Here is a 14,888-nt window from a genome sequence, read left to right as displayed (position 1 = left end):
TTTCTATCAGAGAACAGCATATATAGGAAAAATCATAAATATCCAGCAAATTAGATTTTCACAGATTTTTTTGTTTCATTTTAAAGGGTGTATTGAGAATCAATCCAAAGAAGTTTCATGAAGCCTTCATTCCTTCTCCGGTAAGTTTATTAACTTTATAATAAACTTAATGTCATATTGAATATTTTAGATGTTCTCTGAACTTGAAATCATACACTTTAACTAAAAAGCAGAATAGTAAAACAAAATTGAGAATAGGCAAAGATTTGCTTCAAATTTAAATAAATAAAATTTGTCTTTGGTTCACTACCCCTTCTGCCAGTCTTAAAATTGAATGCCAAATGAGAGGGATGGTATTTGTTCTGAGGCTGCAGAAAGCAGCTGGACCCAGGCAGGCTACCCGCCAGTTCATGTAATTGGATGCTCTTGGTTTATAGCTTAAAAGGATTTATAGTTTTTTCCACTGATTTAAGGTAATCTTTCCTGAACAAATATGCTATCTACTTTCGTTCTACTGCACGAGCTAATCTGAACATTTGTCCAAAAATAATGTGTAATTTTTTTTGTCAGTTTTTCACTTCACTTTCATACAGGTGATAGACCTTCAGACAAGGCTCTTTACTTTTTGGGTTTTAGGCTGTTTCTTATATTCATGACTCATCCTCAAAGCTTCTTTCCAGTTAAAGTGTCTTCACACTTATAGTGGTTAGCAGCAGGTCTATGCAGAAGGAGCCTTGATTGTGCCAAGCTGGAAGAGCAATATTCTTGAGTTCCTGGCCTGACTTTTCCTGGATAACTATATATATATATTTACAGTGGAAGAGACCATAGGGATGAACTTATAGAAGAGAAATACAACACAAATATTTCAGTTAACTTATTTTGTTTACTAAATGGAAAGTTTAATTATTATCATGTTCTTCATAGGTGATTCTGTTATTAGTGCTGTTGTTATTATTACAGTGACCTTATTATCTGTTCTTAAGTTCTACTCTGTTTCTCTTCTCTTTCTCACAAGATATCAAGGAAACATATTTACTTCCAAGTAGAAGGTTTGCTGTTGCACTAGGAAAAGGTTCTCTAACATTTCACATTCTCTCTTCCTTGGACAAAACCTATCTACATTCTGACTTGTACCTGAATAGTGAGAACTTTGTGGTGTATTTCATGCAGCAGAGTGTGTAGAGTGTGGTTTACATGGGTACTAGATTCTAGAGTTTGCTCATACAGTGACCATGTACAAGAAGGTGCCATGTTAAGAGTCAAGGCTAGCCACCTCTCAATAGGTTCTGTAAAACCAATGTTTCTCACATTAGAAAGGATGATTGTTGCTGTAGCATTCCATACAGGTGGAGGAGTTTGATTAATTCAGGATTTCTTATGTATGAAAAAAATAGTGATTTTTAAACATGGAAAGCTCACTTAATGGAGTAAGGAATTCATTCCATAAGGTATCTATGAACTGAGCAGAGTTCAAACCTCTCATCTGCTCTGTGTGTTGTATGTTCACTTCACTGGCTGGAATGATAAGGAGGACTGTAGCATTTTGAAAATTTTATTACTAGCTTTTTTTCCCTCTAAGTACCCAGTCTTGAGTTCCTCTGTGTTAGATCCCTGTTAGGGTGCCACTTAACAAATGTGAAGACTAGGACTAAGGGACAGAGAGACACATGTTTCAGATATTAAAAAGTCATGAATTAGGAGCAGGAGAGATAGCTTAGGAGTTAAGAGCCTGTGTTCCTCTTTTACAGAGGACCCAAGTTCAGTTCCTATTGACCATATCACAACCACCTGTAATTCCAGCTCCAGGAAATCTTATGCTTTGTGAACACTATAATTAGGTGCACATAGCACCATGTTCTATACTTAATTTAAAAATAATAAATATAAATATTTCTATATGAATCTGTAAATCAAGCTAACAATCCATTAAGCAAAAATATATTTCATGGGCCAAAGAGATTTCTCAGTGGTCAAGAGCACGTGCTGCTCTTCCAGAGGACAAAAGTTTGTATCCCAGCACCCATGCCAGGTACCCTATAAGCCCTGTATCTTCAGCTCCAGGGAACTGGACTCCTTTTTCTGACCTTGCTGGATACCTGCATGCATGTGCATGAATACCTTAACATATACATGAATAAAAATCATCGCCGGGCGGTGGTGGCGCACGCCTTTAATCCCAGCACTTGGGAGGCAGAGGCAGGCGGATCTCTGTGAGTTCGAGACCAGCCTGGTCTACAAGAGCTAGTTCCAGGACAGGCTCCAAAACCACAGAGAAACCCTGTCTCGAAAAACCAAAAAAAAAAAAAAAATCATCTTAGAAATATATTTTATAACAAATATGACTCTATATACCCACGTTTATTTGTGTGTGTAGCTCTTATCTGTTTGAGCTTCGAGCTGACTGAAATAGTGATCTCCTGTGTTCTGTCCCTTTCTTTCTTAAGCCTGATTCCTTGTCTCCTCTTGGTTCCTTTACATCCCACCAGGACTCTTGCATGTGTATCTATGGTTGTCTTATCCCATAGGTACTATGTTCATGTTTCTTAGCAATACTACCTTTGGACTTGCATAAAGTACAGGGGTGCCTCCTAGGTGCTTGGGCCAATTACAGGGGACACATTCCTTTGGCTCCTAGAATCTTTGTCAGATGATGAGGGCTGAGAAACATGGTGAGATTCCTACAAATTAAATTCATGTGCTTCGTTTTGCAAATGTTGTGCCTGCATGCTAGTTTGGTTTGTTAAAGAAAAGCTAGGAAGCAAAAGCAAAATATGCTGATGTTTCAGAGGTTCTCAGTTGTTTTCTTGTTTGAAAGTGTTTTCTTGTCATGTTCTATTTAGAAAGTTTCAAATAGATGCGGTATTAGAATTGTTTTTCCCCCTATGCATCATTTGTTCTTTTGTCTAAAATCTAATGAAGTAGTCACATTCTTTCAGAAAGACTAAAGCTACCAAATGTACCTCTTAGGTAAATTTGCCTCTTGGCTGCAAAAACTGCTCATTGAAGCCCAGTTGTAGGTGAATAGAAATAGTTTGGACATTGGAGTAGTAGTGCATTCTTGTTTTGGGCCTCTTTTGGTCAGCTTTGGTTTCCAGAGTCGTCATAAAAAGGAATTGACAAGGACAGTAGTAGAATTCAGTAGTGTGGATTTCTGGCTAAGTGTAGTTCACGCCCATGTCAAGAACAAACTTCTATGAATTGCAAAATCTCACAAGTAGACTAGAAAGTGGGATGTTGAGGCTTGAATGAAAGACAGAAAAGGGATGAAAAGAATCTCTGATCTGACCATAGGAAATAGAAAGATTTCCTTATTTCTAATATGAAGCATTGATTAAATATCATCTGTTTGTCACAACTTCAAAATTCTAGGGCTTTTGGTGAGAGAAAAAGGAGATTTGACTAGGTTTATTCTTTTTTTTAATTTAAATTTTTTTAAAAAAAATTTCAAGACAGGGTTTCTCTGTAGCTTTGGAGTCTGTCCTGGAACTAGCTCTTGTAGACCAGGCTGTCCTTGAACTCACAGAGATCCGCCTGCCTCTGCGCCCTCCCCCCCCAGTGCTGGGATTGAAGGAGTGCGCCGCCACCGCCATCCAGTTAGGTTTATTCTTACTCTAAAATGTTTACTTAGTGTTATTTGCCATGTGAGAACATCTATCTAAGCCAGTGGGCTAAGATTTTATCATCAGATATAAAAGAATATTTTGTGTTATTGGAACTTGACTTGGAGTCATTATAATTTCTATTGGTAGTAAGTAGATTTTTGTTTTTTTTATGGCAGATCCCAAATGTATGGAATGAGTCACGTATGTCTTACCAGTGACTTAGAATTCTTGACAAAAGCAAAATACAAAGTGAAAAATAAAACCAAACAACTTTTAAGAAAACTAAGATATATGATAGTATTATAATATCTTTTTATCCTATTTGAGTTGAGATAAAGAAGAGAAATGGTGCAGCTTCTTGCTGCTGTTGTTTCTGTCCTGGATTATACTGGTCTAAGAAGCTTTGTAATTTGCATGTGTCTTGTCGTGGGAGGCACCCTTTATCCAGCTGTGGAATTTATTTCTGGTCCAAAAGGATCTATTCCACCTATGTCTGACCATTATGACATTCTTAGCGTGTCCGTCCTCATTGTCTGTTTTGAGTCAGATTTTCCTCATTCCTTATATTTATTTTTTATGGATAGCCATCATTCACTTGCTCCCTCCTCCTCCATCTCTCTTTTCCTTCTAATAGATATTCTTTCTGATCTTCTTTCTACTGGAAAAGGCAAGTTTTCTAAGCACCTAAGTCAAGAGCTGAGTTGTGTGGCTTTAAACCCTAGTTAAGAGGGATAGTGTTGAGTAGTTCCTAAGTTTAGTATCTTTAAAATGATAGACTTGGCTATAGATAGTCTTTTGAGCGAATCAGAGACGGAATAGTGTTAGAATGGCTAGTGGTTGTCTCAGCTTCTACTCATTTCCCCTTTCTTGTTTCTTTGAGATAGGAATATCACAGTATAGCCAATCTTTAATTTCCGAGCCCCAAAGGATGATTACAGCTGTTTGTTGAGGGGGCATTGCATTGCTGATGTTTTGAAACGTGAGAATGGGTTAAGATGACCTTGAACAGCTCTCTTCATTGGAGGGAGGTTCATAAGATCATGGTGCTTTAAATACATTGCAGAAGGCAACAATTAATGGTGATGTGTCACACTTGAGTTATTCACATTCTGTTTACCAGTATCTGTGTTTCTCTGAGAATCTCATCACAAGGTCAAACTGCCGCAATTCTTTGTGGCTAATATGGTAGCTGTTCCTTAGGGACTAGGGTAGGGTGGGGTCAGGTTTGGCAGAATGTAGGCCACAGCTGCCAGCCATCACTGGATTGGAAATTGAACAGAAAATCTGTTTTAAAATATCTGAGATTTGTTTATAAGTAGAAACTATAAAACATGCTGAATGACTAAAATCCACTCCCCTCCTCCCACTTGAGGTGGGGTTGGTGAGTTTGGAATGATAGTTTTAACTAACTAAAATTTTATAGTACTCAGTTATTTGAATGTTAAATCTTATCAGTATAGAGTGTCTGTATTTAAAAAAAAAAAGTGGCTTTCCAGACAGTTTTACTGTCAGCTCCTGTAGCAAAGCCAATATTTAACCCGTCTTTTATTTTCTGAAAAGGAACACATCAGTATGACTTGGAAGAATAAAGAAGAGTACATGTTTGTTGATGAGACATTTTTATCTCAGTCTCTGACCTCCTAAGGCTTACTTTTCCTTAGCTTTTGCTTGCAATCTGACTTTTCAAGAAGACTCTGGTACCCATTAAGTTTTGAAGTAGATGGCTGGCGTGAGGGGGTGGTGAGGGTTTTCATTGGACTCCATACCACTTACAATGGGGGTATTTCTGGCTGTGAGACTAAGAATGCTTCATGTTCATGGTCTAGAGCAGTGCAGTGTTCTCAGCCTTCCTAATGCTGTGACCCTTTAATATAGTTCCTCATGTGGTAATGACCCCAACCATAAAATTATTTTGTTGTTATTTCATAGCTGTAATTTTGCTACTGTTATGAATTATAATGTAAACATATATGCAGGCTATCTTATATGTGGATCTGTGGAGGTTTTGACCCACAAGCTGAGAACCACTGGTCTAGAGCTTACTGTGCTCCAAAGTTAGGAGTAAGGAGGATTAAAGATGCTTTATGAATCTCATTTTTTTCATTTTTTTTAGAATTTTATATATGAGTATTGTATTTAAATTTTCCTTTCCCTCTCATCCAGCTCCTTCTGAGTCTCCTCATTACTTAGCAAGTTCATAACCATATGTTTATGTGCATATATGTACATTTATATGCTCATGTACATATAAATATATAAATATAACCTGCTAAGTCATTTTGGTGATGCTTATATGTATATGTGTTTAGGATGTTGGATAACCTATTAGGAAGTTCATCGGAGGGGAAGACTGATTCTCCCTCTCCCAGAAGTCATTAATTGCTTTTAAGTCTTCGCCTATGGGTGGAGTCGTGTGAGATTTCCCTCATCCACATTGGCATGTAAACTGGTGTCATCATTGTGCAGATTTTATTTATGTAACCATATTGTTGAGATTTTATTGTGCAGCTTCCTTATCATATATAGAGGACACTGTCTTGCAGCAGACATCCTGGCCCTTTGACTTTTACAGTCTTTCTGCTCCCTCTTTTGCCATGTTCCATGAGCCTTAGGTGCGGGACTGTGCTGTAGATGTTCTTTTGAGGTTGACACCCCACAGCTAGTTGTTCTCTGCCCTTTGACCAATTGTGAATTTTTGTAATGGTTTCTGTGTGCTGCAAAATGAATCTTCTATGATGAGAGGTGAGAGCTATACTTATATGTGGGTAAAAGGATAAAAATTTAGAATGCTGTTAGAAAATATACTGGTTTAGGAATATAGCAGTAGTAGGCTCTATTCTAGGGTCCATGGCCTCACCAGCCATCATTAGTTGGCTAGATTTACAGTATCAGGAATAAATTCTGTTCTATTGAGTGGGCTTTAAGTCCAATTAGATGTGAGTACCACTTTCACACCTTTGGGGTTATCTTGCAATACTAATGAATGTTGTGGCTCATAGGCTTTATAGTTGGGCTGGAGGATCAATTTTGCTTTTATCCCTAGCACCTCTTAGTACTATGAAAGCTAGTTCTCAGGGAGGAGGCCTCCAGGCCAGATTCAAAGCTCTATTCCTCCAAGTTGTGTATCTGAAGTATGTGGTGTTTTCAGCAATAGGGATTGATGTTCAGTTTCTGGGAGGCAACTTAGGGCAACAGCAACAGCATATGTTATTTTGAGAGTCTTTTGGACTCCCCTGATCAACTTGGAAGGAAGTTTCCTGTGCCTGGCACTAGGGTTTTAGATGCCTTATAAAATCATGTTATTTTTTGTTTTCTTAAAATTATATGTAAATATAAGTGTTTATATGTGTATCTGTTAATCTCAAGATGATGCTCTTTCCTTCTCTGCTTTCTGCTAAAAAGGATAACATCATCTTTCTTGTTTTAGTAATCAAAATCTGCAGTCTTAATTTTGCTTTTGTTTAGTTTTTCAAGACAGGGTTTCTCTGTGTAATAGCCCCAGCTGTCCTGTAACTAGCTCTGTAGACTAAGCTAGCCTTGAACTTACTGAAATCTGCCTGCTTCTGCCTCCCTAGAGCTAGGATTAAAGGTGTGCACCACCACTGCCTAGCCAGTCTTAGTTTTTTTTTTCTTTATGTGCTTTTCTTTGTTTTTGTCTGCCTTTAGTATATACTAAATACTCTCTAAGTATTTGGTGATTTTTAGCACTCTGCTAGTTTGTTCTTAGGTTTATATCACCATTTCTTTTTATCAGAAGAGACTTAATTCTCTTTAGATTTGTTTGAGGCTTTGAAGTAGTGTTATTGTTAAGTTAGTAGGTAGATTTAGAGTCTAAACACTTTTAAGGAAATAAATGTTGGCTCCAGGCCTTGGTAAGTTGACTGTTCCTTTATTTCTTCTTCTAACTTAGGATGGTGATCGGGACATTTTTATTGACGGAGTTGTTGCTCGTAATAGAGCCTTAAATGGGGACCTTGTTGTTGTAAAACTGCTTCCTGAAGACCAGTGGAAGGTGAGTTTAAATTTCCTTTTCTAATTATTTTCTTCACGGGGTATTGTGCATTCCACAGTGTACTTACAGGCTTGTGTGTGTGTGTGTGTGTGTGTGTGTGTGTGTGTGTTTTGTGGGTGACAGGCCCCTTGGGCCCCAAGGTAAAACTGAATGTTGCTTCTGAATCTTGGTACTGAATGGGATTTGAAGCATATTGATCCCTCTTCAGTCCTTCTACTTTGTCAGATCCTTACATGGATTTCTGATAATCTTTTGGATAGGAAAAATGCTCATAGGGTCTTGTCTAGCTTAAAATCACTCACTACTTTCCTACAACCTTTCCTGCGAGAGCTGGGACAACAGACCCATAGAGATGATGGTGTTCTTTAGAGGTTTCTGCTGTCCATACAGAAACACAGCAATACATGTTTAGTGCTGGATTAAAGGCATATACCAACGGGCCTGGATCCAGAGGTCTGATTTTGTAAGTTCCTGTGTTACTTGAGCTAGTTGAGTAGGAAAGAGTTTGGCGAACTAGTTAGCATCCCTGCAGTCAGTATAGTTTAGATTCATGAACAAATCTACTGTTTTTTACAGTTAGTATATAAAAGTGGAAGAAATCAAATCCTAAATCCTCCTGGCTGTTGTTTGAACATTGGACTGTAGTGGGGACATGTGGAGAGAAGTTAGCATGTGAAAGTAGAGCAGATAGGAATTGAAGACAGGTTTGAGGAACAGAACAAGCTAAAGAGGGGAGCCACAAACATATGTTAAGTTTTTATTTAAGCAAAATGAGTGTGTTGTGATTAGCTGAAATGAGAAAAAAACATGTTTTGCTGTAGCAGTCACTAGTTTTGCCTGCTCTTATTAATATTTTTCCTTTTGGGTGTATTACTGAAAAACATTTCAATACCCTAGATGGTGTCACTTACTGGTAAACTGTATTAAACATTTAAAGAAGAAATACATAGTCCTTGTCTTACACGAGGAGTGATCCCTTTCCCTTCATCCTATGAGGCCACCATTGTGAAATACCAGAGTGGGAAATAACGTAAGAGAACACAGGTGAGCAAGTATCAAACAAAATATTAGCAGAGATTCTCTAGGAGTATGCACATAAGAATAGGACATGAATAGATGGAACTTGTTCTAGAAATGCAAAGTTGACTGAGTGTTTAAAAGCAGTCACTGTAGCTCATCATTTAAAACTAGAGTTGACCTTACATTTGAATCAAGTATCAGTCAGTAGACATAGAAAACACATTTGACAAAATTCCGCAACTATTTGTGGCACCAAGCCTACCTTCCCTACATTGTTTTGGAGATTCAAGCCCGTAGAAAAAGGAGTTAGGAAATTGTTTTATTATTTTACTAAGTGATTTTTCTGTGTAGAACGTCCTAAGAGTCTATTGAAAAAGGTACTAGAAGTGAGTTATCAAGGTTGAAGGACAGAAAGTTTATATTAAAGAAATCATTTGTACATCTACATACTGGCAATGAAAAACAGGAAATTAAAATTTTTTTGAAAAAGCTGTTTGCAGTAGGATAAAAATATGATATAATTAGGGATAAACTTGACCAAAAATAGAGCAGTGTACACTAAACCTATAAAGCATTAGTGAGCAAAGTTAAGAATTCTAAATGGTAAGAAATATCATGTTTATGAAATAAAAGAGTCAATATTGCTAAGCTTCCAGTTCTACTGAAATAACTCAAGACCAGACTGATCCAGTGCCCTGCGCTCCAATGTCAGCTGTCTCTTTATAGAATTTATAGGCAGCTTTTCAGATTTGTGTGGAAGAGCAGAACATCTAGAAGAGCCAAACAAAGAACAAAATTGGAAGACACAGCATTATCTGGGTTTAAGACTTTTGTCAAAGCTCCTGTAACCAAGGCAAATGATATTAGCATTAAGGTGGACATGCAGATAAGTGGAACAAAAAAGAGAACACCTAAATAGACTCAGGCATTTTTTACTGTTTCTTTATGAATTGCTAAGGTAATTCAGTGGACAAGGGATCTTTTTTTCCAACAAATGTGTTGTGCTAGTTTTATAGACACATAAAAATAAATTAACTTTGCCCCTTAATATATGCAGGGATTAGAAGAGGCACAGAGGTTCCTTGGGAAGCTGAGACAGGAGTATTTCAGGTTGGAGGCTTGACAAGACTACATAGTGAGTTCAGGGCCAACCTGTCACAGGACGAGAATGGAAACACCAAGGGCTAAGGAAGGAGCTCAGCTTTAAGGAGTGTATCGTAGTTGGCTCTAGGTTCATTCTGAACCATGACCAAAATAGGGGCCAACAAATAGAAGGAAACAGTAGTTTGAAGTGAATCAGATCTCAATGTTTGTGTAAAAACACCAATTTTCTATTAGAAAACTGAGTCAAAAGTGTTAGATTTTCAAATTTTAGGCATCAGATTTGAAGTATAACCGAAGAATTTGAAACATATAAGAAAAAAGTCAGTAAATTTGATTTAATCAAAATTATACACTTTGCTCTTCAATAAGTCACTGTTTTAAAAATAAAATCATAGGCCACAGATAAGGGGAAAGATTGCAAAAAAAATATCTGACTATGGGATTTTATTTAGAGTTTAAAGAAATTAATTCAATAATAACCCAATTAAAAAACACACTAAAGTTTGAACAGCTTTACTAAAGATATGGCAAAAATGGGAAAAGATATTCAACAGTAGTCATTAAGGAAATGCATTGTAAAACCACAAGATACTACAGATCCACTAGAATAGTCAAAGTTAAAAAGATTGACCATGTGTTGGTGTTAGTATTGTGTAACTAATACTGTTGATGTGGGGATAATGGACAGTCACTTTGGAAAGGAGTTTGGTAGTTTCTTAAAAAGTTCAGCATATGACTAATACATGACCCACCCATTCCATTCTTGGTTGTTTACCTTTGTGAAATAAAATTATTGCCACATCAAGTCTTATAAATGAATAAAGTCTTATATACAAACGTTCAGTTTTAACTTCAAAGTGGAAACAAATATGCATCAATATATGAATGGGTAAACTGATTCGGTATGCCCATTCAGCAGTAAAAAAGAAAATGACTGACGTGCACCACAAGATAAATAGATCTCATAGTAATCATGATGAGTGAAAGAAGTTAGGCAAAAAGAATACCCTGTGATTTCACTTTTATAAAAATCTAGAAATGCAAAAATAATTAATAGTGACAAAAGGTGAACAGTGGTTTTTTAGGGTGAGAGTAGAAGAGGTGCATATGTTTGTTAGTTTTTGTGGAATTTTTATTACATGAATATTTATCACTTTGTACTTTTAGTATATATAGTTTATTATGTGTTAGCTTTCCCTCAATAATATTGTAAAAAATACTGAAAATAAAGATGTTTGCATAAGTGTGTTTGGAGTTCCATGAAGAGTTAGAAACTAGACATGTATTTTTGGGAGTCATTAGCATACACATAATGTTTACAGCAGCATCGGTGGATGCATAATCTAGAATCACAGCTAAAGGAGCGGAGAACCCTGAATACTAAGTTCTTGTGTGAGCTGCCATTTAGAGGTTAGGAGAGGACAGTATAGAGAGGCCCATATCCCTGTCATATGGGAACAAAACTATGATGCCCAGGTTATGCCTGGTGTAGATAAGGGACTGATACAATTTGCAGATGTCGGGGACAGATGAACAGTGAAATGGAGTCAACAAACTCAAGCTCTTGTAGTCCATATGAATGTTCAAAGAAGAGGGTATGCTTTTATTGTCTTGTTTTTGGGAGCTTTGTGTGTGTGGGTGTATGTAGTCCAGCTTGACTTCAGGGTTGTTATCTTCCCACCTCACCCTTTTGAGTCCTAGGATTATAGGCATGTGCTTTTGGATGTACCTTGTTTGTTTCTACTAATCTCTCCTGGCTGGCTGACAGAATGGAACTTAGTAGAAAAAGTTAGCAAGTAAGAAGAGAGTATCAGTAGTATTTGTCCTCAGGAATATAAGGAACAGCTGAACCCAAGGAGGGCAGAATTAGAGACATTTGATGCAAGGGCCTACCTAGTGTAAGCTGAAATATGCTTTGTGTTCTTCCACTGTGGGCAAGCAATGTATAAAAACAAGGCAGCAGCAAAACTCAATTGCCCCTCTCTGATCGTTGCCAGACCATATTGTGGAGGGAAGTATTCCAGGGACTAAATGAGCTGAGGCAGTTTACAAGTTAAAAGAATAAGAGTCCCTGAACCTTGAGTACTGGGTGCTAGCTTCATTCATTGAATTGGCATGCAGCATAGAAAATCCTCTGACTTACAAGGGCCAGAGCACCCTAGAGTCCCTGTAGCTTTGGAGGCTGTCTCTTTTGCCTGGAAAGCAGGATATGTATCTTGTCAAGAGGCAAAAAAGCCACTATCTTTTGTGGGACTGAGGAACTTTAGAAGTTAGAGGCAGCTGGGTAGGGGGAACATAAAGTCTTAGCAGCCCATTTAGCATTCAGGAGTCTGGAGAGAATATGGCACTCAGCAGATAGGCTTTCAAATTAAGCTGAAAACAATTATTTCTTGTCTTTGAGAAAGATGGATGTGAGCATGTCAGGTCTTAGCTTAGGGTGGTCTTTAGCCTGCAAATTATTTGTTTGGGGATTTTCATAAATAAAAATTCTGATTCAGTAAAGCCCAGGTGGTACCCCAAATTGTGTATTTCTAACAAGTTCCCAGATCTTATTAATTTTTTGTTTGGGGAACCATAACTTGAGTAAAAGACTTACTCACTGGACAGGAGGGAAAGTGAAAGAAGCAGATAGGGGTTATTGGTCCTTGGATCTGAACTCTGTTTGGCAGGAAGATAGTTGAGAAGTGTGGATATCAACAGTTGTGGCTGGGCCACTGAGTCCCAGACTAGATCTTGTGCCCTCTTTGTATTGGTAGCACCTGAATGAACAGAAATTGACAGGGACAGTCATAAGCTTGACTGACAAGGAGCCTCCCCTTCTTGGAATTGCTGATGAGGGCTGGTGTAGGGCCTCCATAGGGCTGCCACTGATAAGAGCTGTTTTGATGTGAGCATGTGCTTCTTTAGCTTTTAGAGGATTTGATATTTGGAGACCACCCTTGCTGCTTATTCTGTGTCTGTGGAGTTCCCAGGCATCTTCATGGGCTCCTGACAATGGCTTTGGTTCTTTTCAGATCAGCTCCATTAGGTACATCTCTTAGGCTTTTTTGTCTGACTATTTCACAGCTTCTCAGTTTGAAGGGCTTGGAAGTCTATTTGCTGTGATCCACCTGTGACAGTTGTTGGTGACAGGATCAAACTAGAGAGAAGAGACTAGATTTCAGACTGTCATCAGAAATCCCAGACATGTATAATACAGGCACCTCAAAACATTCTGGCCAGTTGTCTTACAGGTTTGTTAGTATAAAAACTTGTTCTCAAAGGGATTGCTAGTCAGTGGTATAAACAACTGTGAATTAATTGGATTATTTGTCTTTACTTCTTTATACTTGTTGTGTTCACTCTCGGGTATGCACGCTACAGTGCCTTTAGGGTTTTAGAAAAAAACAACAGTTCTTTTAGTTATAGCAGTAAATAGTCAATTTGTTTCACAGCATGCTTTTTGGCAAAATAGATAGCTATAAAAGTATCAAGCTGTGAGGCAATAATAAAAATAATTTACTCTTATATAACAATTTTAATTTCAGAATTCCTTTACATTTTTAGTGTTTGTATATAATAGACATCTACTGAAGGATGTTTGAGGGACAGATGATCATTTCATTACTTTACAGCTGGGAATTCAGATATCTGTGAGAGTGTGTGGTTTGAACAGGTTTTTTTTCTTTTCTTTTTTTTTTTTTTTATTAAGCAGAGCCAGGGCTACTGGAATCAGGCTCTCTTGACTTTTGTTTAACGCTCTTTTCCCTCACGAATTCAAAGGGGTGATGGTGGTGGGAACCATGCCCAAGCATTGATCCTGTTTCTTCTTGGAGCGTTTCTGGATAACTAGTGGCTTCTCCCATTTGTCCTGCTCTGGGCTAGATCCTGAAGATATAAACAAAATAGGTCCCAGGTTTGCCCTTAGGGAGCTCGTGGGCTGGTTGGAAGGGGATGGAAATGATTATGGTAAGGTTTACAGCATGGAAAGAAATACACATCATTATATAAGCAGCAAACACTCTGAGACAGTTGGGGAAGGTGGCATAAAGGTTACATTAGAATTCAGGTTGGAGGGATGAGGGCTTTTGTTTTGTTTTATTCCAGGATGAGAATGATTTGTCAGGAGAGGGTTATGGAAACATCAGGTTTCAGAGAAGAACATGTGGGTTGAACTGTTGGCTAAATGCTGAAGTCTCTCTACTAATTCTTCTAGACATGAAGAAGAAGAGGGGGTCTCTACCCTCCAAGGAAAACCAGTGCCTCTGGCAGCTCATACAGTCCCCATATACTGCTTTGATTAGAAATATGTTTGTGAGGACTGGGGAGATGAGTTGATTGGTAACATGCTTGTTGTACAAGCTTACAGACCTGAGGTTGGATCCTCAGCATTCACAAAAAGTCAGGTGCAGCAGTGCACATCTGTAACCCCAGTGCTATGGGGGTGGTGGTATGGTGGTGGCAACAGAGGCACAGACAGCAGGGACTCATTGGCCAGCCTGTCTAGCTGAAATGTCAAGTTCCAGCTTTAGCTAGAGAACCTGTCTTAAAAAGTAAGGCAGGGAACTGAGTGTGATGGTGCAATCTTTAATCTTAGCACTTGGGAGGCAGAGACAGGCTAATCTTTCTGACTTCGAGGCCAGCCTGGTCTACATAGTGAGTTCCAAGAACAGCCAGAGCTACATGGAGATACTGTCTTAAACAACAACAATTATAATAAAATAGAAAGGTCTAGATGGGTGCTCTCTAGCAACTGCACCAACACACATGTGAAGAGCACACACACACACACACACACACACACACACACACACACACACACACACCACATGCACAAAAGATGAAGGACAAGACTATGTAATAGTTTTGAAGAGCCTGGAGGTGGTGGTGCACGCCTTTAATCCCAGCAGGTGGATCTCTGTGGAGCTAGTTCCAGGACATCCAGAGCTACACATTGAGAAACCCTGTCTCAAAAACAACCAAATAAACAAAGTTTTGAAGAATGAAGTTTTTAAAGCCAGAAAAAGAGGAGAAGAGATGGAAGAACCAAGACAAAAATCAAGACGATACCAAGCAAATATTTTAGGTGTGTGTGTGTATGATGGAGTATATGTGAAGGTCAGTAGACAGCTTCAGGGGGCAGTTTTTGCCTTTCTGCCTGATTGAGG

The 14,888-nt window shown here is 38.2% G+C and overlaps 1 protein-coding gene across 4 annotated transcripts in view; it reads left to right on the top strand.

Annotated features, from left to right (window-relative positions):
* The window catches only part of Dis3l2 (DIS3 like 3'-5' exoribonuclease 2), a 328,490-nt gene that overhangs the window by 40,858 nt on the left and 272,744 nt on the right, over window positions 1-14,888 (top strand). For all 4 annotated transcript variants that reach the window (XM_075951632.1, XM_075951634.1, XM_075951630.1 and 1 more), the window contains exons 4-5: window positions 87-140; window positions 7,516-7,617. In XM_075951632.1, coding sequence (XP_075807747.1) covers window positions 87-140; window positions 7,516-7,617 — 156 coding nt within the window. The remainder of the gene's footprint in view (window positions 1-86; window positions 141-7,515; window positions 7,618-14,888) is intronic.

Source organism: Microtus pennsylvanicus, chromosome 17, assembly GCF_037038515.1.
Source record: "Microtus pennsylvanicus isolate mMicPen1 chromosome 17, mMicPen1.hap1, whole genome shotgun sequence".
Lineage (NCBI taxonomy): Eukaryota > Metazoa > Chordata > Mammalia > Rodentia > Cricetidae > Microtus > Microtus pennsylvanicus.
This window is presented reverse-complemented; position numbering and strand designations above follow the sequence as displayed.